Here is a 22,840-nt window from a genome sequence, read left to right as displayed (position 1 = left end):
AGTTACTCCTGCAGTTGACTGTCAATGTCCACAGTGAACAGTTCTCTATCTGAAAACACCCTGTCTCTCCAGGGAAGCATTTGGAAAATCTTGGACTGGGGCTGAGTTACAAACTGCAGTTGTGCAGGCACAAAATGTGCAGGTGTTTGGCAGCCTGTGCATTTCAGACTGCAAGTGGACAGATCATGAAAAATGTAGGATCCAGTGTCTATTTAAGTCTATACCCAACTTTACAACCAACAGTTAGGATACGTTTGCCTCTGCGTCAGTGATTTATTTCGATACAGTTAAGACATCAAACTTCCAGAGACTTACGTGTACTGAGTGACTCACACATACCCAAATTCATCCGTCTTTACTGTTTAGTTTCCTTGTTTGCCTTTGTTTTTGAGAGACTGGACACTGCATGCCCTGTATCGTGCTGTTTGTCTGTCTTCATTTGTATTTTTAGGCTTATCCATTGCACTTACATGAAAAGTAAGTCACTTCCTTCCAACACTTTACTTTCTATCTGGAGATAAACTTGATTATATTGACATTTAAGGTTGGTAATCCGAGAATCAGTTTTTAATCGGAACTGGGTCAGGAGGGTGGATGTTTTTCTCCCAACACGACGTCCCGAAAAGAGAGGCGCTCAGGTGTTTGCTTTTGGTTTTGACTTCAGATTGATCAAACTACGCAGATTACGACCGGAAATACAATGGCCATAGCGGTACCATCAAATTAATGACGCCAAATAGCGTGTGTACTATTTGCTGAAAATGTTGGGTGTGTTTTTACCCTCGGAGTTTCATATTTATCATGTTATTTTTATTTAACATATTATTATATTTAACAGAATTATACATCAGCACAAACATAAAGTGGATTTAGGAACGAGGGCTATATATTTAAATAGAAGTTTTTTCATTTTTCTTATTTCTCACAAGTTTTAAGGATCTAAGAAGCATTCTACATTCCAAAACAGTGTGGAAAGTTTGGGGCGGACTTTAAAAACTGGGTTTGTGGTCGAAGAATTTAGCATAGACTATTATAAAAATCTTTTATTACAAATTATAGGGCGCAGTCTTGTGGAAAACCAAATTAAATTAAACGAGTGGGTTATATTAAGAGTTTGAAGGAAGTGTTTTGGATATAGGACATTCAAAAAACATGGGGGACATGTTTCAATTCCCAGATTACAAAATTAATAAGAGGTGTTAATTTAAAATTAAATGCAACGACTGTTCATTATGTATACTGCAGGTTTTGTAAAAGTCTGAAGTGGACTTCTCTATTAGAGATACAATATTGGTGAGGTAATAACCACCCACCAGTCCCTTTGAACTGAAGAAGCTACTGGGTGAGTGGGGAAAGGTCTTCAAGAAAAGCCTTGTGGATCACATGACCTGAGAACCTTCACAGACATAAAATGTGGTAACAAATATTATAATTGTTATAACAATATATCAGACGACTGATTAACAATAGTAATTCCACGTGCATTATTTAAAGTTTAGAATAACAAAAACGTTAGTTGAACTTCGGTCAGCAGTCAGCCTTTGTGTTTTGAAAAGCTTGAACCGGATGTTATCCTTGTTGAGCGGCCATGCTTGGCCAACTTGACATCCGCGTCCCGCTTTCGTCCCAACGCACAGGTAAATTCTCTCGGTATTTCAGCAACATATTTTCTTATTGACGATGTGTCGAGCCGATTTTAAACGACCCCAGCGCAGTACGGGACCTGGCATCGTTAGCTCGGGCGGGTAGTTTGTTTACATTCACCGTGGTACTTTGGTATTTGTCGAAGTAAACTTCACTTGTGGCGTTAGCTAACGGGGCTAGCTGCTAGCAGCAACAATAGCAAACTAATGGTAGCTTTAGAAACGCAATTTACTCTCCTGCTGCACACTGTGGCTAAACTTGACGCCGTGTCTTCACTGTCCAGTGTCGGTCTAACGTGCTGACAAGTGCTGAGAGGACATACTTGGACCTCCGATATTGGCGGAAGCTAATTAAAAGCGACATGGTGAACAGCTTGCTGTGCCTTTAGCTAAGTAGCTAACATGAGCAGAAGCCCCGTACCCGCCGTCCTGTCCCGAGTCGACGGGACGTCACATTATTAAGAGTTTTCTTCCACCCTCAGAGGCTTTAACTTAACTTACTGATTTCTTAAGCTATTACCCACACTAAGTTACATTTATGAGGAGGCTGCTGCCAGAGACCTTTCAAACACCAGGAAACTGGACCATATATCACTGCTCCTCAGTAGTGTTGTGGTAGTTACTGTGGAAAGAAATCCATTACACTTTACTGTTGTTGAATAATGCTAAAGTGTACCCGCAGTGAGGCATGCTGTGATCACTGCCAGTGACATTTACCAGCGACAGACTGCTGTACACACGTGGTTCACTGTTTCTGCCCCCCGTGCTGATTTTTCAACACAGGGGGCAACACATGTGTTGGATAGTCTTGCACATGTGCAGTGTTACACCTTAATCCCGGTACTCCTGCTAATTTTACTTTTGTTTTGATTTATTGAGGACATATTCTCACATTTCTGCCCAATGCCCACGGTGACCCAGATTGGTGTGGACACAGCCATAACCTAACATGTGAAGCTACGTGTTTGCTTCACTACTGACTGTTAGCTTTCCATCTGAATGCAGTGATTTTACAGAATTGTAACATCCTGTCCCATAGTATCATAGAGCTTTGTCCATGTGTGGTTGAAACTCTTATCAAATCATTTGTACCTGAGGCAGCGTGTTCGTATCAATTAGCCCCTACAAAGATTTGATAATGCTACTCTCAAAGGTAGATTTCCTAACAGCCCTTTTTATTATTTTCTAGCTTGTGATCAAAACAAATGGAGACAGCTGAGGTATGTGAGATTGATGTGGCGACCAGAAGAATAGTGGGAGGTAGTGATTCTCCACCCGACTTGGACAGTCCATGCCAGGTAAACGATTCATGTTTGTTGTTCCTCTAATTTATCATGGCATTAATTAATGTTAGTATCCTGTTCAGTACCTTGTAAATATGTGTCAGTAGTTTAGCTGCAGCATTTTATTTACAAGGAAATATTAGATTTTAGCTGGTGAGGCAATGCTTGAGTTTTACTACCAAAGTATGGATATGATTCTTAGTTACATATTTAAATACTTGCTTCAGGGTTACAGATTTAAATATGTAACTTAGTATTTATCCAAACCACCTATGACTTAAATGTTGACTGGCAGAGATTAACTAGAACTGAACCTGAAGCTTCTCTGAGTGGAAATCTGGTTGGATAAAAGAGCCGTTTAATGAGATATTGTGGTGCTGCAGTCAGATAATTAGAACATGTGTGTGTGTGTCATTAGGAGGAGGTTCCAGAGTTTGGTTTAGGGCTGTGCTGCACTCAGGAGGAGAGGGGGGAAACTCCCGGCAGAGAGGACAGTCCCAGCGACCTTGGGGAGGCAGAGCTTGATCCTGGAGGAGACGCAAAGGGTGGAGATGACAAGACATTTGGTAGGTGCACCACAGGTAATTTTATGAGCAGCTGAGTTGTACCCCTAGTTACATTCATGAGATGGCAACTTTACTTTTACTCTTTGTCTGGTGTTTTATCTAACACACATGCCATTTGTGTCCAAAATTAGTGTTCAATGTTAACAGTAATCACGCAAACTTACACAAAATGACACAGACATTTCATATACTGAGGTTCAATGTCTTAAGTTATTAATGGAGATCCATTTGTTTCTATGTTAATTGTTACAATAATAATGATATCAGATAAATAAAAAAAAATAAAAAACAATTATTTGAAAATCATTTGTGTGTAAATCTTCCACTGTAAAACGTACCAAGCAAGAAAAATATCACTTTATTTCACAAAGACACAAATTAAATGCATATCTTTAATTGTTTTTCAAAATACCAAAAAAGGACCCAAAACAGTGGTTTGGATCCTGGAATGCAGAACCACCTTTGGGAGCGAGCTTTCAGATCATGTTCAGGGTTCTTTACACTTGCTGTCAGCTCCCCCACAACATATGGGAAATGTATTTGTTTTGTCATTTAATGTATATATTTTTTGACAGCGTTGAATAAAACCTGATGTATGAAAAGGTCTTATAAGGTCTTATACATTGACATTTTGTCTGGAATTCTTTTACGTGCTGTACAGAACAAGAATGCTCCGCTGTTTATAATTCCATCACATCACTAATGGGTATCTTCTCTCTTGGTTACGTTCCAGGGAAGGAGGTTGTGCTTCTGATGCAGGCCCTTAACTCTCTAACCACCCCAGAGGAGAAACTGGCAGCTCTGTGCAAGAAATATGCAGATCTGGTGAGATGAATATCTAAAAACCTGCATTTGATCAGCCAGACTTGGATTGTGATGCTACACACACTGACCAGCTTATTCAGCAGCTCAACACTTTCTCCACTCCACTTCTAGACTTTTCAGACCTGTTTACTGGGTTCATTTGGTCTGGTCTTGTGCTCTGTTATTGTCGTTTCTTGCACTGGAGAAATAACCAAACCGATCAAGAAATAGAACATCATTGTCACATGCCAGTGTTTGAAAAATGCCAATAAACGTGGCCACAAGCATGAATGAGAGCCACACGATGCAGTATATTCAACAGGCTTAAGCAATATAAAGACCTGAATTACAACATTACACACAATAAATATAGAAACTTGGCAAGACATAGTCAGAAAAACAAAACAACGTATGGCAGCCAAGTTTTTCAGACCAACAATACGCAGTAAATCAGTTTCATTAAGATTTGTCTTTTAGCCGTTTCAATACGGAGGCTTTTTTGGGTTGTATTTTCACATACAAATTGCATGGCAGAAGTGGAAAACTGGCCAGGATCATCAGTATCATGATTGTGATGCGTCTTATTTCTTTTTCTGGTGACTGGCGTGTTCAGTTGGAGGAGAGCCGCAGCATGCAGAAGCAGCTAAAAGCCCTGCAGAAGAAGCAGTCTCAGATCGTAAAGGAGAAGGTTCATCTGCAAGGGGAGCACAGCAAGGCCATCCTGGCCCGCAGCAAGCTGGAGAGTCTCTGTAGGGAGCTGCAGAGACACAACAAGACCCTGAAGGTACCTCAACCTACTGCATTTGAAACGTGTTGAGCAGACTTTGTTCTCCCGCTGACCTCTACTCATTTCTAACCTGTCGCCCGTCAGGAGGAAAATGCCCAGCGGTCCAGGGAGTACGAGGAGCAGCGGAAGGAAGCCATGCTGCACTTCCAGATGACCTTGGGTGATATTGAGGTGCAGATGGAACAGCACAGCTCGCACAACACCAAGCTGAGGCAGGAGAACATGGAGCTGGCTGACAAGCTCAAGAAGCTCATCGAGCAGTATGAACTCAGAGAGGAGGTAAGAAAGTCCACAACTAACTCCGACACTGATAAGTTAGGAACAAGTTCCAGCTATGGTTAGTGGAATCTATAGATCCAAGCATGTTTATGTGCAGAGAATGAAAGTTACCAATCATATGTGATGTTGACATTTATATGAAACTTTTCTCGCTCTAAAAAGAAAAAGAATTGGCTAAGTGCAAAATGCAATACAGGAAAAAGATTTTAAATTCTCTGTTTGAACTTGGTTAAAAGAAACATGAAGCTTTTGTTTTATTGTTAAACTGCTTAAACACTGTCAGTGAAGTGAACTGATTTTTCCAAACTTACTTGGCATTTAGTAAATCGCAAAATCAGTCTGAAACATTGCAATGGAAGCCAGGGCAATGCAGCTGTAAATGAAAAGCGTACTGTCTATGATCACAGTCGATCACAGCCACACACTTCACAGTGTTCACCCTAATGGTAATGTGATATGTGTCCTTCTCTCAGCACATAGACAAGGTGTTCAAACACAGGGAGCTGCAGCAGCAGCTGATGGATGCCAAGTTGCAGAGAATCACGGAAATGATGAAAGAACTGGAGGAGAAGCAGCAGCGAGAGAGAGACTTTGTGAGAACAACCTTTTCGTCTTTTTTTAATTTTCATGTTTTCCATTGCACCATGTTACATGTAACTTGGTCACTGAGCAGACATACGTAGTTGGTGTTGTAAATGTTTGGCCTTGTGAGAGCTGTAGAACTGACTGTTGTGTGATGCTTCAGCTGCTGAAAGATGCCACAGAGTCCAGGCGCAAGTGTGAACTGATGAAGGATCAGGAAACGCAGCTTAAACAACAGGTGGCCATTCAGTTTCCTCCACATATTCCACGTGCAGTTCTTTGGGAATAGTGTTGAGGTTTTCATCAAACTAAAATATGACTTTTTTTCTCTCATCCTTCAGCTCTCTCTGTATATGGACAAGTTTGAAGAGTTTCAGAGCACCCTGGCTAAAAGCAACGAAGTCTTCACCACCTTCAGGCAAGAGATGGAGAAGGTGAGGTCAACGAACAGTCACACACCCGTTAGTGACTGGCTGCCTGGTCATATTGGTCGTGTTTCAGTGGTTTCTCTGCCAGCTGTAAACTGCTTGAATTTGCCTCCAGATGACAAAAAAGATCAAGAAGCTGGAGAAGGAAACAACACAGTGGAGGACCAAATGGGAGAGCAACAACCAGGCCCTGTTACAGATGGCAGAGGAGGTAAATATCATCATATACACACTGTGTAAAAGAATAAAAATGAAACTGTTTCTAGAAGGCTTATCACCATGGAAAGCTGGTTTATCTGCTTTTCTTGACTGAACAGTTTGTCTTCTATGACTTGTTTGCCCAAAGGGCTCTTACATCAGCTGGAATGGTGGTACAGTTTGCACAGGCTACCAGGCCAGAGCTGACTCAGTCCTCTTTTCTCCCTTTTTACGCTCATACTTGAGAGACATGGCACGAGGTTTGGTGCATCATTTGTTTCAGAGTGAAGGAGATTGGTGGCATGAATGCAGCATTGATGCCTAGTGTGGGAGAACCTTGCTTGAAAGCTAGCAGTTAAACTACACTTTTTTTTTTTTTATCTGTCCTTTTTTCCATCTTAGTGCATTGACATTATTGCGCTATGGTTCATATGGCTCATGGATGGGCCTCAGCTGAGAGTACACTCATCCTAAGAGGCAGTATAAAATAGATACTGCTGGATATAACCCCAGTTATGTGTTTTATTCATTCCATTTAATGCTTCTGTGAACCTATACTATACAGTTGTGCTTGGATTTAATTATGTTAAAGTGACAGTGGATGTTTAAAGTAATGTTGTTCATTTCACATAATTCTGCTATGGGTTGTTGTACACAGAAACTGTCTGTCCCAGCAGACTCCTTTAAGAGAGGCATACTAGCAGCATGGCGTTAGTGACCATCTATCATTAAATGGTGGCAGTGAGTTACTGGACAGCTAATGTGGTCACAGATTACATGTGTGAGTCAGACATGGACCACTCCCAGTTATATTCATGCTAAATGGTCAGTCAAAGTGCAATTACAATGGTTTTACTAGCTCCAGGCTTTATTTCCAACGTGAAAGATGAACTTGAACACTCACTAATCCCTGTGTTATGTGTGGTGTAGAAAACTCTGCGTGACGGCCACTTCAAGGCCCTGCAGGGGAAGCTGGAGCTGCTGGAGAGGTTGTGCAGAGCTCTGCAGAAGGAGAGGAATGATCTCAACAACCGGCTCAGCCTCCTCCAGGATCAGGGAGACAAAGGGAAAGACGCGCCTCCTGAAGTCCAGCCTCAAGAGCCTCCGGCCGAGCAGGAGCAGGAGGAGGTGGATAACGAGGAGGAGGAGGAAGATTCTGAAGATTGGCCTCAGGGCGATGGTCTGGAGACGGGGAGCATCCACCAGGCTCCCAGACCACCTGAAGACGCAGCCACTGCTGCTACGCCGACAAGCAGCCAGCCTGTGGAAAGTCCAACCACACATCAGGACTGAACGAGCCGACGCGTCCTGTGTCTGGAGGTGGGAACGGTGCGACAGGAGCACTTCACTTCAAGCCTAGTTCCACAACTAGCCTGATCCTGTAGTTAAGATCGGAAACACCCATGTTCAATGGAAATGGAGATTTCACATCTCTTCTTTGTTTCCCCCAATTCGAAATGTCCCTCTTCAAATTTCTACATGGAAGCTGAACACCTAAAGGGTTTTGCAGTTAATTGAGAACAGTTAAATTATTGTATCAAGGATTCTACCACAAACGTTGCTCTTGTTTACGTTGGTGGTTTTAATTGGCTTTGTCCTTGTTTAATACCATGAATCCATTTTCATAGGAAACTTCCACACAGTCTAACTGGCCTTTCATTTCCCCATTTCATTTTTCTTTCTCTTTGGTGTCACATGTTTCTTTGGGAGTTTGATTAAATTGAATTGAGATTGTCATAGGTCACTTTGTATCAGTGGGATCTTTAAAGCTGGAGATGGAAACAGGACGTAGTGCGGATCCAGTGCAACGTCAGGGTTCATCTGAGTGGAATACATTCAGGTTTTTACACGGTGCATGTCATTTGTTTCAGTCTGAAACTTGGGAACGTAGTGACTGCTTCAGGAACTCACTTGCATAACAAGCTAAACGAGCCTCTAGCTAGAAGGGATGTGGGCCAAACCTAGACTAAACTACTCTTGTTCACTTTGTTTTCAAACTAGTAAGGGCTTGTTGAGAAGATCAGAATTACACCAAACCATCAGATGCTTTCAAGTATTGTGTAGCAACATTTAGATCAGACCTCAAACATAAAAACAGATAAATCTACGGCTTCCCTTACAGCAGCATTAGTTTGTTAGTCATGTTCCATGGATCCTTGAAGGTCAAGCAGCAGAATGTTGTCAGCAGTCATGGTTTGCATGTGGAAGCCACTAAGTTGAGCTTGGATTTGTGTCTCTGACTGACCTGTATGTGTGACCAAAACTATGCTCTAAAATAACAAGCACTTTCCAGTCTGTTCCCTGCTTTCCTCTGCTCGCTGCGTCAGGGAAGTGGAGCTCCACCAGCTCAGCGCGGGTTATGTCTGGAGATCGTTAGGCCTCGCGCTTTCTGTCCTAATGTCCATGAATGGCTGCCTTCAAACCTCTGAATCTGTAGCTCGCCTTTTACTGTTGAGGAGCTGATCTGGATTGAGCCACTGACTGCTGGATGTTTCCCACAAGTCTCGTGTTTTCCCTTTTTGCATTTTTGGTTAACGTTGGTGATTGATTTGAGGGTCAGAGAACGAGATGTACGACTGAGACACACTGAGTCCTGGGAGCGTGACTGAGTGGATTACTGGGTAATCAAATTTTCCTCTGAAGCTCGGTTGTTTTTATGTTATAATCCTTAGTATCCTCATTATCCTTATGCATCAAATCCCATTTTTGTCGCCATTTATATCTGAAATTATTCCAGCAAATAGCATTCAGTGGATTGGCTTCCATGCGTAGTAGTCTTCATTGTTATTTTCATGCACCAAATTCAAATTATTCAGAGAATTAGGACCTCTGTCAAGGACAGAATAATATTGGATTATTTGCAAAAAGGGTCACGATGTTTTGAGAATAAAGGTTAAATTAGTTAAAAGAAAGAAGGAAAACAGGCTTTGAGATACTAATATCATACTTTTGTTGTTTTGTTTCTTTCTTCAACATACTAGGTCAGTAATCCTATAACATGTAAAACTGTTTACCTGTGCAGGGGATTAACAACAAATAATTGAGCAAACCTGGTCAGTGAGGATGTGATTGGCTCTCGTCTTCAGTCTGCTCCACTAAACCATGTGATGTGTCGCTGGCTGCCCATAGAGGTCAATGCATGTGTCATTTTAAATGGTACTCAGGGTTATGTAACATAAACTCACTTCACTCACCATGGGTGTGGCCAAACCAACCACGAGCAAAAACTTTGATCATTTTTACTTTCCGCTTTTCTTCTCTTACGCTTACCCAACATTACCAGTGAATGACACAGGTTGAGACGTCTCTTATTCAACTGTCAACCAAACCACACTCGTCTCAAGGCAACAAAAATGATGTCAGAAGATGAAGCTTAGTCATGTCCACGTGTTACTTTGGGTTCTTGAGTGTCCAGAGAACAGTTCTCAACTACTTTGCTTCACTGACAATGATTTTTCATGTAAATTATGTTTGAAAAATGACATTGGAATAATGGGCTTTGTCTTTGAACTTTATACTGGAAATAATTGAATGTGACTGCTTTTCTAATGGGTTTGAATAAAAACATGTTGATTTCAATCAGTGATTGATATTATCAGGAAGGAGCAGCTATGTGAACGTAGAGATATCAGCAGAGATTGATTCAAGTTTTCACGTGTGTTTTGGACATCCTTTGCATATTTTATTGTATTTCAGGTTTTCTTTTGGGGCACCCTTCCATACACCATAATGTAGGTACTGTTACGAGACCCCTAAACCTAGATTATGGCTCCCAGTCCATGAAGCGGAACCTGGAACCCCTTTAACTGCTTCATCTGCATCTGTCTTCAGACTCCTCCAGTCTGCCCTCTGTGGGTGTAGTTACACAACTGATACAAGATTGGCATCTTTTGATATATTATGTGCAAATATAGGATAAGAAACCAATAGAAATCAGTGTATTATTAAAGTTGAGTCATGGCTGTCACTTTCCCAAACTAATGTATGAGCTGTTGTAAAATTGGGCAAGACTTTGTCGTGCTGTGTCGTTTTATTTCGCTTCTCCTTCTCACGCAGTTTGTGTTGATCTAAAAATGAAAAAGACGTGAACAGGGTCAGGTGGTGGATAGTTCAAGTCTTGCTCGAGCTGAGGGGAGACTTTGCAGCATCTACTTCCTTTTTGGTATTGCCCCAGACCAACGCTCAGGTAATGCCAGAATCTACCTCTGCAGGTGAGACTAACTGTGAAAAAAAAAAGAGACATTAGTCACCATAGCTTTGGAGAGCTTTTATTTTTACTAAAAAAACAAAGATGAGCCCACACACCCTTCTTGATTGTACATTGTTCTTAAAGTCCTGTCTTGCTTTTCAATAAACATTTTGTAGAATTTTCTATGGATATGGAAAACTATGGATTTATTTCCTCATTCTTTTTTTTGTTTGTTTGTTTACATAAAGGACACACTTGTTTTTGAAAAGTTACAAAAGCGTTATTGCAGTTTGCAGTGCAAGAAGTCTGACTTAATGGAACAACAGCAACAATAGGAAAAATAAACTTTCCCACAAATGCTTCACACGAGCCAAATACTGAAGTGTTGAAGTACCACACATGGTAAACAGCAGGGAATGCTTCAAAGGACATGACACCCGAATACAACATTATCTAATGAATATAACAGCCACAAGTGCTCCTCTGGTGAAAAAAGGGTATAAAAGAGCTTCCCTGAGCATGGCTACCTTTTAACCAAGATCAGGTCTCTCCAAGGCATTTCAACCCTCCAACATTCTTCATTTATTGTCCAGGTTTCAGGGATCCTACCATCTACAGGTTTTCTGTCTGACCACCGTCAAAATGCAGTGTTCCACTTCTGCGTTTCCCTTGCATAAGCCCTTTGTAATGAATTGGTCATAAAAAGTTTTCAGCTCTTCAATCTTCAAAGGCCCTTCACGTCAACATGTCATTCCACATAAAACGGAAATACGACCACCTGAGCAGGGAAAGCGTTTCTAATCTTTATCTACTGCAAGTGCTTAAGTGCTTTTGGGTACCAGGCAGGGCCACAGTGAAGTGTAAGCAGCAGGAGACTGAATCCATCTCTCGATTGGCAAGACTGGAGTCTGAGCCGCCTCCAACTCCTGACATTGTTCAGTTTGCAATTTGAGATAAACTAGAGAGGGACAGGACAGACTGGGCTGGGTCTGGAGCTCAGGGGAGAGGAGGGGTCATGCCTGGACAGGGACAGGGACAGGGCAGAGCTGGGTTTAGGATCCCTGAGCTTCCAGCTCTGATGCAGGGGTGTTGTCTGGCTCCTCGTCGTTGTAGATGTTCTCTGCCTGGAAGAAAAGTGTAGGGGACAGAAAAAAAATGAAATACTGAAGTTGTTGTCTTGAAAGCCAGCATGAAGATCTGAGTGACAGCAAAAAACTGAGGAAAGGAGCAGGAGGCAGGGGATGAGAAGCAGGACAAGAAAAGGGAAGAGTAGAAAGAGACCCGGAACTAAACAGCAGATGGCAGCAATGTGCTAAAATTGCACTTATATTTCTAGACATGTAGGGTTCATAAAATGTTTTTTGTTGTTTGTTTTTACAGATTTATATTTTGTTATGTTACTGGTCCGCCCCTGTTGAGATCAAACTGGGTTGTATGTGGCCCCTGAAATAAGAGGAGTTCAACATTGCTGCTCTAGATCATCTGCAGGATGTGAAAATCCAAAAGTCCATCTACATCCTGCACTGCAACTTCTTGCGTAATGTCTTGGGAACCCAAACTCATGCCATGATAAGTCACAGCAGCTTTGCCTACACATTATTAGCATTTGGTTTTAAAGTTGTGGCTGAATGTGACAAGACGCAAAATGATGTTTAAATAATACATTTAAATGACCTGAACGCACCGCACATTGTTTCACATCTTTTATATTAATGTCACACTGACACAAAAACATGTGAAGATAAAAGGGTCTATATTCACCATCTGCCAGACTTGCATGATATTATCCTCAGACACGGAGCAGATGATCCACGGCTCGTTGGGGTTCCAGGTGAAGTCGGAGATCTTTGCTGTGTGGCCACCGTGGATGAACTGACACAGAAAGGTTGAGACAGGGACATTAATGACATTAATGACAACAAGCGAGGAAAGAGACAAACCATCCTGCCTTTTAGTGTGAAAGATCCAAAATTACAGAAATGATCTGACTGTGCTCTAAGCTTACACAAAGTATTACACTGATGTGATGAATTATTATTACCTTGATGGCATCTGAGGCAGAACTCTGTAACTAGCACTAAGTAAATGGTCTTGTATTTATACTACCTATCTAGCTACCTTCACAGTCACACAGTCAACAAACTTCTCACCAGGAGCTCTGGTGGGCCGTCTTCAGCGTCTTCTGCAGACTGCTCCTCCCCAATTTTACTAGAAAACAAAATTCACACAATAGAAAAACAAATACCAACACCAATATCTGAAAATCTTAAAAAACAAAACAAAAGGCACAGTGTTCTCATTATTATTACTTATTTTTTTGTTTGTGCCATAATATTCTTCAGATTCTGTCCTTTTCACATATTTTATTAAAACCCTTCAGCAAACATTTACGTTTTACCTAAGATCCCAGACATTGAGACGTCGGTCAGTGCCGCTGGAGGCCAGGATGGTCTCATTGTGAGGAGACCATTGTACCTAATGAACAGGACAGATGGTCACTGACAGGTCAATGTGCTCCTCATATCACTCAGCTCTTTAGGGACCAGATGGCTGCAGATTACATGTCATTCACATACAGCATGGAAGCAGAACATGTTCTCACCTGGAAAATTTCATCTTTGTGGGACTCAAAGGAGTGGAGCTTCAATTTGAGGTTCCTTAGATCCCACAATGCAACAGTCTGAGAGAAATGAAACCAGCGTTTGTTATCTTCTACGATGATTATCACCGTCATCACTTACAAACTGTTGTTTCTGTACCTTATCGGCAGAGCCAGTGGCAAGAATGAACTCGCTGTAGGGGTTGAAGCTCAGACAGTTGACCTCAGCAGTGTGAGCATCCACCGAGTGGCTGGCTTTGGACGTGTTGTTGGACCGAGTGTCCCATCTGGTAGAGGATTAAAGAGATATTATTCAGTTGTAAATAAAAATGAAACTGAGCACTTTTAACTTGAACGCCGTTTCCCCACAAAACCAGACGACAGACAGATGCAGCTTACTTAAAAGTGACTTACACCATTAGTTTCTGGTCGTCTGCAACTGAGCCAAACAGGGATTCGTGAAGCAAATGCCAGGAAACATCTTCCACCACTGCTGTGTGGCCCGTGAAGATGGTCTTGGCATCAACAATCTTTCCTTCCTTTGGGCCGGCCCCAATGTCCCATAGACAGATGGTCTGGATAGTAACAAAAGGGGCAGTACAATTACTTTCCATCCCTATTCTCAATGGTCTAATATAGACTTGGAACACTCAGTTAAAGGCAGTTAACATCAACTAATACAGACAAGTATTCAATTTAATCGTTTATCAATATACAATATACTAAAAGGAGATATTCTGCTATATAACTTGTAATATTTAAGGCTGAAAAAACATGTACTTCCACTGTAGCACAATTCTGCATGGATTTAACACACAGTTAAAGCTCTTCACCAAAACATATTCAGATTATTCTTTTAGAATCCAAAAAGAAATGTAATGCGAATAACTTCTGCATCTTTTAGCTCATTGCTGGAGGTCATGAATATGATGTGTACTTTCCACTGCTTTCTCTTTTCTCAGTCAATGCTGGTGCAGTGCTAAACAACTCCTTCCTTAAAGTGGATGTGAAAACGCTTAAGAGCTGAGAGTCTGCACCTGAAGCCCATGTACAGTGTGTAAAATATTAAACCTAATCAATCTTCACTGAAGCAAAATTGGATTTACAGAGAGAAACAAACAGAAACGACTCCGCTTTCAGGAGATATCATGATTTATCATAACCATAAAGATTTCATTGAGAAGTCATCAAAAAGTGTGGTATGGTATAGTATAGCACAGTATAGTACAGTATAGTATAGTATGGTATGGTATGGTATGGTATAGTATAGCACAGTATAGTATAGTATGGTATGGTATGGTATAGTATAGTATGGTATGGTATGGTATAGTATGGTATGGTATAGTATAGCACAGTATAGTATAGTATGGTATGGTATGGTATGGTATGGTATAGTATAGCACAGTATAGTACAGTATAGTATGGTATGGTATGGTATAGTATAGTATGGTATGGTATGGTATAGTATAGCACAGTATAGTACAGTATAGTATGGTATGGTATGGTATGGTATGGTATGGTATGGTATAGTATAGCACAGTATAGTACAGTATAGTATGGTATGGTATGGTATAGTACAGTATAGTATAGTATGGTATGGTATGGTATGGTATGGTATGGTATAGTATAGTATAGTATAGTATAGTATAGTATAGTATAGTATAGTATGGTATGGTATGGTATGGTATGGTATGGTATGGTATGGTATAGTATAGCACAGTATAGTATAGTATAGTATGGTATGGTATGGTATGGTATAGTATAGTATGGTATGGTATGGTATGGTATGGTATAGTATAGTATGGTATGATATGGTATAGTATGGTATGGTATGGTATGGTATAGTATAGTATAGTATGGTATGGTATGGTATGGTATGGTATGGTATGGTATAGTATGGTATGGTATGGTATGGTATGGTATAGTATGGTATGGTATGGTATGGTATGGTATGGTATAGTATGGTATGGTATGGTATGGTATGGTATGGTATGGTATGGTATGGTATAGTATAGTATAGTATGGTATGGTATGGTATGGTATGGTATGGTATGGTATGGTATGGTATGGTATGGTATGGTATAGTATGGTATGGTATGGTATGGTATGGTATGGTATGGTATGGTATGATATGGTATAGTATGGTATGGTATGGTATGGTATAGTATAGTATAGTATAGTATAGTATAGTATGGTATGGTATGGTATGGTATGGTATGGTATGGTATAGTATAGTATAGTATGGTATAGTATGGTATGGTATGGTATGGTATGGTATGATATGGTATAGTATGGTATGGTATGGTATGGTATGGTATAGTATAGTATAGTATAGTATAGTATAGTATAGTATGGTATGGTATGGTATGGTATAGTATGGTATGGTATGGTATGGTATGGTATGGTATAGTATAGTATAGTATAGTATAGTATACTATAGTATGTTATGGTATGGTATAGTATAGTATAGTATAGTATAGTATAGTATAGTATGGTATGGTATGGTATGGTATGGTATGTAGGATACATTACATCCATGTTAAACTGAGACTTGAGGGAAAGCTGGTCACCCTTCTTAACATCTATGGCTCACATTGGGGTGTTTTTTTTTATTTTTATGGACAGATGTTTGATTATTGACATTATTACCAGGATCACCAACAAAGGTGTATTTAATTTATGGGTGATGGTGTGAAGCATGAAGAAATTGTAAATATGGTTCATGGGAGCACATTGGTTCATAGTCCCTTACGTGGTCATCAGAGGCACTGAGTAGGTTGCCGCTGAGGTTTGGATTCCAGGAAAGGCCGTATCCTTCCTTTTGGTGGCCTTTCAGCCTCAAGTCAGGACTACACTCCCCACTCGGATCTGAAACGCACAAACACACACTGCATTCATATTCACAACTTGGCAGTCATTGGTTACGTGCAGTTATAAGTATTTCAGCACAGCAATAGATCTAACCTGGCTTAGAGGGGTGCTTAGTGTAGTCGAAGACCAGCACATCAGAGGTTGGAGTCTTGGTGGCAATGATGCAGGGGTTCTGGGGCATGTAGCGAGCTCGGTTCACCTCTCCTTCGTGGTTGATCTTGATCTCAATCTCTATTTTCCCACTTACAGAACCAAATCCACCAAACTCTGACAAGACAGGAAAGTCCAAGGCTGGAAATCGACACAGTTTGATCAAGGTGTTCTACCTGAGCTGCACTATACATATACGCAAGTGGGTATTGTTTTTCTAAAAGGATTTAAGACAATAATGACACCTGATAACGCAGCATTGGCTGCAGACAGAAAAAAACTCAGTTATTAATTTACATGTTGCCTGTTGGCACAAGGCGGTAACCTCCCCAAGACAAGGACTGAAACAGACTTTACTCAATAACAGAGCAGGTCATCAATAAATGAAACACTAAGGGAGACACTGTGAACAATTCATCAAGCACCTGTTTTATCTGCCTGCTCCAGGTACAAGTCTTACATATGAAACATGAACCGCAAAGTCAGCACAGAATCATCACTGAACAACTGGAAAATGTCATTGAGACATTATGATGAAATGTCATCAACACCTGAACCTCTGAGCCAAGCATCTGAGAATTAGTAGAATTCTTGCAGATTCTGAACCTGACTAACAAAACTCTGACATCTTTGGGACTTAAAAGGACCTGGAAAGTGTGAAATTGTTTTATTTTACACTTCATGTCAATATGTATGCTAAACTAGTTTTGTGTGTGTGTTGTAGACTTGCAGAGTACCTTAAAATTGTTCAGTGGCCATGCTAACATACTAATACTACCTCTGGCAACACACCAGGTAAGTGGTGAGCCTCCAGCTCACTTAAACACAGCAGGGCACCCATAAACATACCTGCTGGAAGACAGAACAGCACAGTCTCAGAAAACGGGGTAAATGGAACATGACTCAAGTGAACAACTCATTCATGAACCTAAATTTTAAAAAGAAGGATCATTTGATGTGTGTGGATAGGTTATATAGCATATACCAGAGAAATCACTTCTATACTACGACTACAGGTTGTGAACTAGTGAACATCTTGATCTTATTTTCTTTAGTTTGTACCTAGTAGGTCGTAGTTGTCTGCCATCAGTCAGATGTCTACACAAACAGTTCAGGTAAAATCAGAATCATTAAAAATCACTTCAGTTGTTTTTATTGATGCATTATATGTAAGTGTGTTGGATGCAATTACTTTTAAAAAAAAAAATATATATATATGCACAGTGATGCTTGTAGTAGTGTCCAATGGTAAGATCTTCTTACACTACTAGTTTTCAGATGGAGGCTCCAAAAAAAAAAAAAGAGTCATGTCTTTGAAAGAGTCCCTGAGACACTAAACTGAGCTTCTTCAGGTTTGTGAAGGTGTGTATTTATATGAACGTGTGGGTAGATTAGTCACAGTGACTGCATTTTAAATACTAGATGACAATGTCAAGTGTAATAAAAATACAAAGACTACTGACCATTTGGTCTGTAATATGGCCTGTTCACTGCCTTATATTTGAGAAAGCAACAGTGCTACCCACGTATTAAATGGCGAATACATTTAAGTTGCCAAGATAAAGTCTGAGAAGTAGTTTACGCAATACTGGTAAATATCTGATGTAACAGAAACACTAAAACGTAATCAAATCAAGTGATGTGTACTGACTTCCAGCCCAATGAATTACTTCCCTGAACATCTACACTTGTCTATGAAAACACTGTACTGTAGTAGGACGTCTTACCTCCTTTTTCGCTGTCATAGTGCGAGGCATCAAACTGGGCATCATCATTTGGTACCTGGACACTTGCAATCACGAGGTGGTTCTGCTCATCTGACGTATGTGTCCCCAAAACAAGCCTGTGAACCGTGTAGTCCTTTCCCTCTGGCCTGCAAACAACATGGCCATGAGTTTAATCTGTACTCAGTAGAGGTAAAGATGGTTGTTTTTAAGTTAACCTTTTAGCAGCAATTTTTGTATGGTAATAAGACAGGAGGTATATAAAAAAAAAACACAGGAGAACAACACACAGGCTGAAAGTGTTCCAATAAGCTTTTATAAAAGAAGTTATTCCAGGACAAAGGTGCCTTTGGCTTCAGCGGATCTCTTAGTGTGAGAACCTTCAATTGGCCCTTTTCCCCCCAAGAGAAAGACCATACAGTTCTCTTACTTTGGATAAGGACAAGCATGTAGGATTTACAGTAAACTATCGAAAATGGAATGTAGTATTCATAAATATGAATCCATTAGTGTATCTGTGACCACTGTTCAAAATATACTTTTTGACCTGTAGATTCATCCAAATATGTGAACAAATGAGTTGATGTGTCATTGTGACTGCTTACAAACAGGTACATAAAAACGCACTTCATGAAAAAAAGAATACTTACAATTAAAATGATGAAATGATACTATTAATGAACACCACAGACTCTACTTTCAGACAAGGCTCAAGCCCTATAACATATGCACAGTCTACTACAAATGTTCTACCAGTGTGTGGAAGCCAGTGGGCTGTTGTGACGTTCTGGCAAAGTGGCACTGGGATTTGTGGTGGCAACACACTTGGAAAGCTGATGAAGACAGATATAGCTGGGTGGAGATGAAACTGGATAGTGTGGAGGTAGAGATGAGAGGGGAGCTGGAAACCATCATGGAGACGCTCTCTCACTCTTCAAAAGCTTTGACTTGTATTCAGCTGTTTGCATTATGCAACCTCTCTGCAAAATCACTATAATACTATATCTGCAAAAGACACAATGTGTGCATGTGTGTAGAGGCCTGAATAGGGATAGCTCGATACCACTTTATTCACATCCGATACCGAAGCCTTGAGGATCAGTCAATACCGATCCGATACCGATCCATCTGCCACAGCTGAAGTCATGCTGTGACTTTATTAAAACTTAAAGCTCACATAGCTTTTAACAGCATTTGTAAACACTGCACGAGCTGCACCTTTCTAATGTTTGGAATAAAATAAAAGTGCAACTTGGTGCAAATATTTAAATTAAATTAAATAATTTCAGTATATAAACAGAAAAGTCACATTATACCTCAATGACATTGTAAATAATTTATGAATTAACATAAAATAGTAGCTTTGATTTTGGCTTCCCGTGATCATAAAAACACTGTAATCGAAGAAAAACGATTAATGTAGTAAATTTAGTAAATCACACAGCATAGTTGTGGTCATCTTCTTGTACTTACATAAACACAGATCAGTCACAGCATTATGACAGAGAAGTAAATAACACTGACCACTGTGTGACATTCCAATGTTCTGCTGACACTGACATTCATGTGGATGTTACTTGAAGAACATGCACAAGGTGTTGACCTGGCCTCCAAATTCACTTGATCTTAAATTGATCTGCAGGATGATCCACAGAGGCCCCTCCCCTCAACCCATAGGACCCAAAGACCCCCAGTAACAACATCCTGTTACCAGACACCTCAGGACACCCTCAGAAGACGCATCGGGCTGATGCTCAGAAAAGGTTTGGTGTCAAGGTAATGAGGAAGAGAGATGCTGCCCAAAAGTTCGGGACAATTTAGGTTAGAAAGTTAAGTTTGCAAGAGCCACAACCAAGCACATGTGCCCTGACAGACACCTGCCAACAGTGGCATAATGTAAACTGTTTTATCAGTAACAGATCAGGAACCATGTTAAAATACCTGTTGACATCCGGAAGCCACTGAACAGTCAGACTGGGCCACTCCAGCGCATGAGTCATCACCAGGTCATACAGAAAGGGGGTGTTTTTCTTCCAGATCTTGTACTCTTCATTGATGACCCTTTCCTCCACGGCATCGTCATACACTTCAGCAGAACAACAAGGCACAAGTTACAGCAAAGTTATACCTGCAGATGATAATAAGTGCTTTGTATTTCTCCTCAAGCTTGCGTCGGCGTGATACGTCGACGTTATTACAGACACTTCCTAATAGAGCACATGGAAGAAACGATCTGTGTGTGTGTGTATTTTGTGTTATCCCTGAGCTCAGAAGGTGGAGCACTCACTACCACGTATTTTTGGTCATTTTGGCGATGCTGCATAACCTCGGGCAGAACTGAAGTGCTGGTGGTGCGGTGATGTTTATCACATCACTCCCCTAAAAACTTACTACCACGAAGAGCATCTTGTCGGGCAAGAGCAGCAGGCTTCCCGAAACGACTTTTATCGAGCTAGCGGGTCATGCTAACAGTGAGTTACAGAAAACGTCCGTGCTGCGCAAACAAAGCACCACGCGAGGGAAACGAGACACCTCTTTATATGCTCCATAGTTCAACTAAACCTACCCTCTTTATCGGCCATGTTTCAAAGTCTGTGATACGACGCGACGCTAGAAAAGAATCCAACTATGTTGACGGCGTTTTCAGTTGGAAATTCTGCTGCGGTTGAGTCCAGAACTACGTTCCTTCCTTTTCAGCGCCCTATTACTCGAGACGCACTGCGCATGCGCCGCAGTGTGCGTTCGCTCAGGAAGACCGAAACGGCGCGTGCGTGGGCCGCGCAGACATGAAGACGGACAGAAGTGAGAAGGCGTTTCCAATTACGTTTAATAAAGAATGACGTTTTCCGGGTTCGAATCGGACTGAGACCTTCCTGTGTGGAGTCTGCATGTTCTCCCTTTATCTGTGTGGGTTCTATTCTGATAATTCGGCTTCCTCTCAGTCGTTAGGTTCAGTGTTGATTCAAAATTGGCCATAGATGTGAGCTTGAATGGTTGTCTGCCACTCTGTGTTAGATCTGTGATTGACTACCCCGCCTCTCGTCCAATGACAGCTAGGGCTGCAGGAGTGGAGTATACTGGGAAAAAACAAAAAAATCGGTTTAAAATGCCAGTAAAGGTTATCCAAAAATATAGCTTCATAATTTTGTTTAATTAAGGGTGATGAGCTTCACAGTTTTTCATTCATGTTTTGTCACATACGTGTATATATAATGAGGATTGCAGCCTCCCTTTGCATTCCAATGAGTTTATTTAGTAAAAGTCTTCCATAAACAGCAAAAACGGTTTACAGTAAATTACAAACTCTGAAATCCAAAAATGTGTTGTAATATGAGCATGACAAAGATTTGAAGATTAAAAAAAAACAAAAAAAACAAAACATGAGTTTAAATCCAGAAGGTATCTGTATCAACTAGAATTAAAAAATAAATAGTTTATATCTTATAAGTGGAAGCAAAACAAAAAGGCAACTGGTACAGAGTCAAAAGAGTACGGAGTTAAAAGAATACTATTTAAGGATCATATTTAGTCAATCAGTCACTGGGCCATGATGGGTTAGGCAATTTCAAAATGAATGATCAAACCATAAAATATGCTACTCACAATATTTCAGATTAAAACCAACAGCTTTGTTTTCTTACAAAAGGAATGCTGTTCAGTCACGTTTAGACATTAAATCAAAGCAACAGAAGAAAGTGGATTGTGTATTCATCTTTTTCTAAGTCCACTGCATACCAACAAATGTGTGGTTTTAACCTTAGAGTTAATGGACGCTTTCATAAAACAAAGATCTGGAATACAACAATAGAGCATGCCACTAAAAAGCAATATAAAAAATCAGTTACACGGATACTGTACACAAAAGAACATATGTATCACTGTTCCCTAAAAGATGAGCTGTTGTCTAGAGCAGTACAAGTAGAATATTGGGCTTATATTCTACAACAAAAGTAAAATATACAGATATATTTAATAAGGAGTTACAATGTGTAACCCAGTTGTGCACAACACTCCATACAGTGGGGGAAATAAGTATTTGATCCCCTGCTGAATTTGTAAGTTTGCCCACTTCCATAGAAATGATCAGACTCTGGTTTTTATGGTTGTTTACTGGTTATGGGTATAGACAGAATATCAATCGAAAATGCATAAAAAACACACAATCTAAAAGTTATAAATTGTTATGTATTTTATTAAGGGAAATAAGTATTTGATCCCCAACAATTCACTTAGAATTCAGGCTCCTACAGATTGGCTGGTGCGCATGTGGCACACAGCTATGCTCAGTCAACTAATTACCAATACTCCTGATCTTAACTCGTCATGTATATAAAGCACACCTGCTCTAAGAATCAGTTTCTTACATTCCAACTTCTACAGCACCATGGGCAAGACCAAAGAGCTGTCAAAAGATGTCAGGGACAAGATTGTAGACCTGCACAAGGCTGGTATAGGTTACAAAACCATCAGCAAAAGGCTTGGTGAGAAGGTGACAACTATTGGTGCCATTATTCGCAAGTGGAAGACCCATAAAAGGACCATCAACTGTCCTCGGTCTGGAGCTCCCCGCAAAATCTCGCCTCATGGAGTGAGGATGATGATGAGAAAGGTGAGGGAGCAGCCTAAAACAACACGACAGGAGCTTGTTAATGATCTGGAAGCAGTTGGGACCTCCGTCACCAAGAAAACAGTTGGCAACACACTGCGCCGTTATGGATTGAACTCTTGCAGTGCCCG

At 40.6% G+C, this 22,840-nt stretch overlaps 2 protein-coding genes across 6 annotated transcripts; one reads left to right on the top strand and one right to left on the bottom strand.

The window, feature by feature from the left end:
• Window positions 1-1,554: 1,554 nt before the first annotated feature.
• Window positions 1,555-10,942, top strand: txlng (taxilin gamma). Of its 2 annotated transcripts, none has more exons than XM_047579940.1 (11): window positions 1,555-1,637; window positions 2,833-2,941; window positions 3,345-3,492; window positions 4,226-4,317; window positions 4,910-5,080; window positions 5,168-5,362; window positions 5,836-5,955; window positions 6,108-6,182; window positions 6,286-6,378; window positions 6,488-6,583; window positions 7,501-10,942. In XM_047579940.1, exons 2-11 carry the CDS (start codon window positions 2,849-2,851, stop codon window positions 7,861-7,863), a joined length of 1,446 nt encoding a protein of 481 aa, XP_047435896.1. In that variant the 5' UTR covers window positions 1,555-1,637; window positions 2,833-2,848; the 3' UTR covers window positions 7,864-10,942. The 2 variants fall into 2 exon arrangements, with proteins under 2 accessions (XP_047435896.1, XP_047435895.1); XM_047579939.1 differs by having other exon boundaries at window positions 3,345-3,507.
• Window positions 10,823-20,840, bottom strand: LOC125005028 (histone-binding protein RBBP7). 4 transcript variants are annotated; one of them, XM_047579941.1, is made up of 12 exons: window positions 20,670-20,840; window positions 20,045-20,189; window positions 18,107-18,252; window positions 16,323-16,523; window positions 16,111-16,226; window positions 13,773-13,933; window positions 13,519-13,645; window positions 13,362-13,439; window positions 13,158-13,234; window positions 12,910-12,967; window positions 12,521-12,631; window positions 10,823-11,883 (listed from the first exon to the last, which is right to left on the bottom strand). In XM_047579941.1, exons 1-12 carry the CDS (start codon window positions 20,683-20,685, stop codon window positions 11,812-11,814), a joined length of 1,308 nt encoding a protein of 435 aa, XP_047435897.1. In that variant the 5' UTR covers window positions 20,686-20,840; the 3' UTR covers window positions 10,823-11,811. The 4 variants fall into 4 exon arrangements, with proteins under 4 accessions (XP_047435897.1, XP_047435898.1, XP_047435899.1 ...); XM_047579942.1 differs by having other exon boundaries at window positions 16,323-16,520; XM_047579943.1 differs by having other exon boundaries at window positions 16,323-16,499; window positions 20,670-20,839.
• Window positions 20,841-22,840: the final 2,000 nt, after the last annotated feature.

The sequence above is a fragment of the Mugil cephalus genome, chromosome 3 (genome assembly GCF_022458985.1).
Source record: "Mugil cephalus isolate CIBA_MC_2020 chromosome 3, CIBA_Mcephalus_1.1, whole genome shotgun sequence".
In the NCBI taxonomy this organism is placed as follows: domain Eukaryota; kingdom Metazoa; phylum Chordata; class Actinopteri; order Mugiliformes; family Mugilidae; genus Mugil; species Mugil cephalus.
Note: the sequence above shows the minus strand (reverse complement) of the source record. Positions and strands in the feature narration are given on the sequence as shown.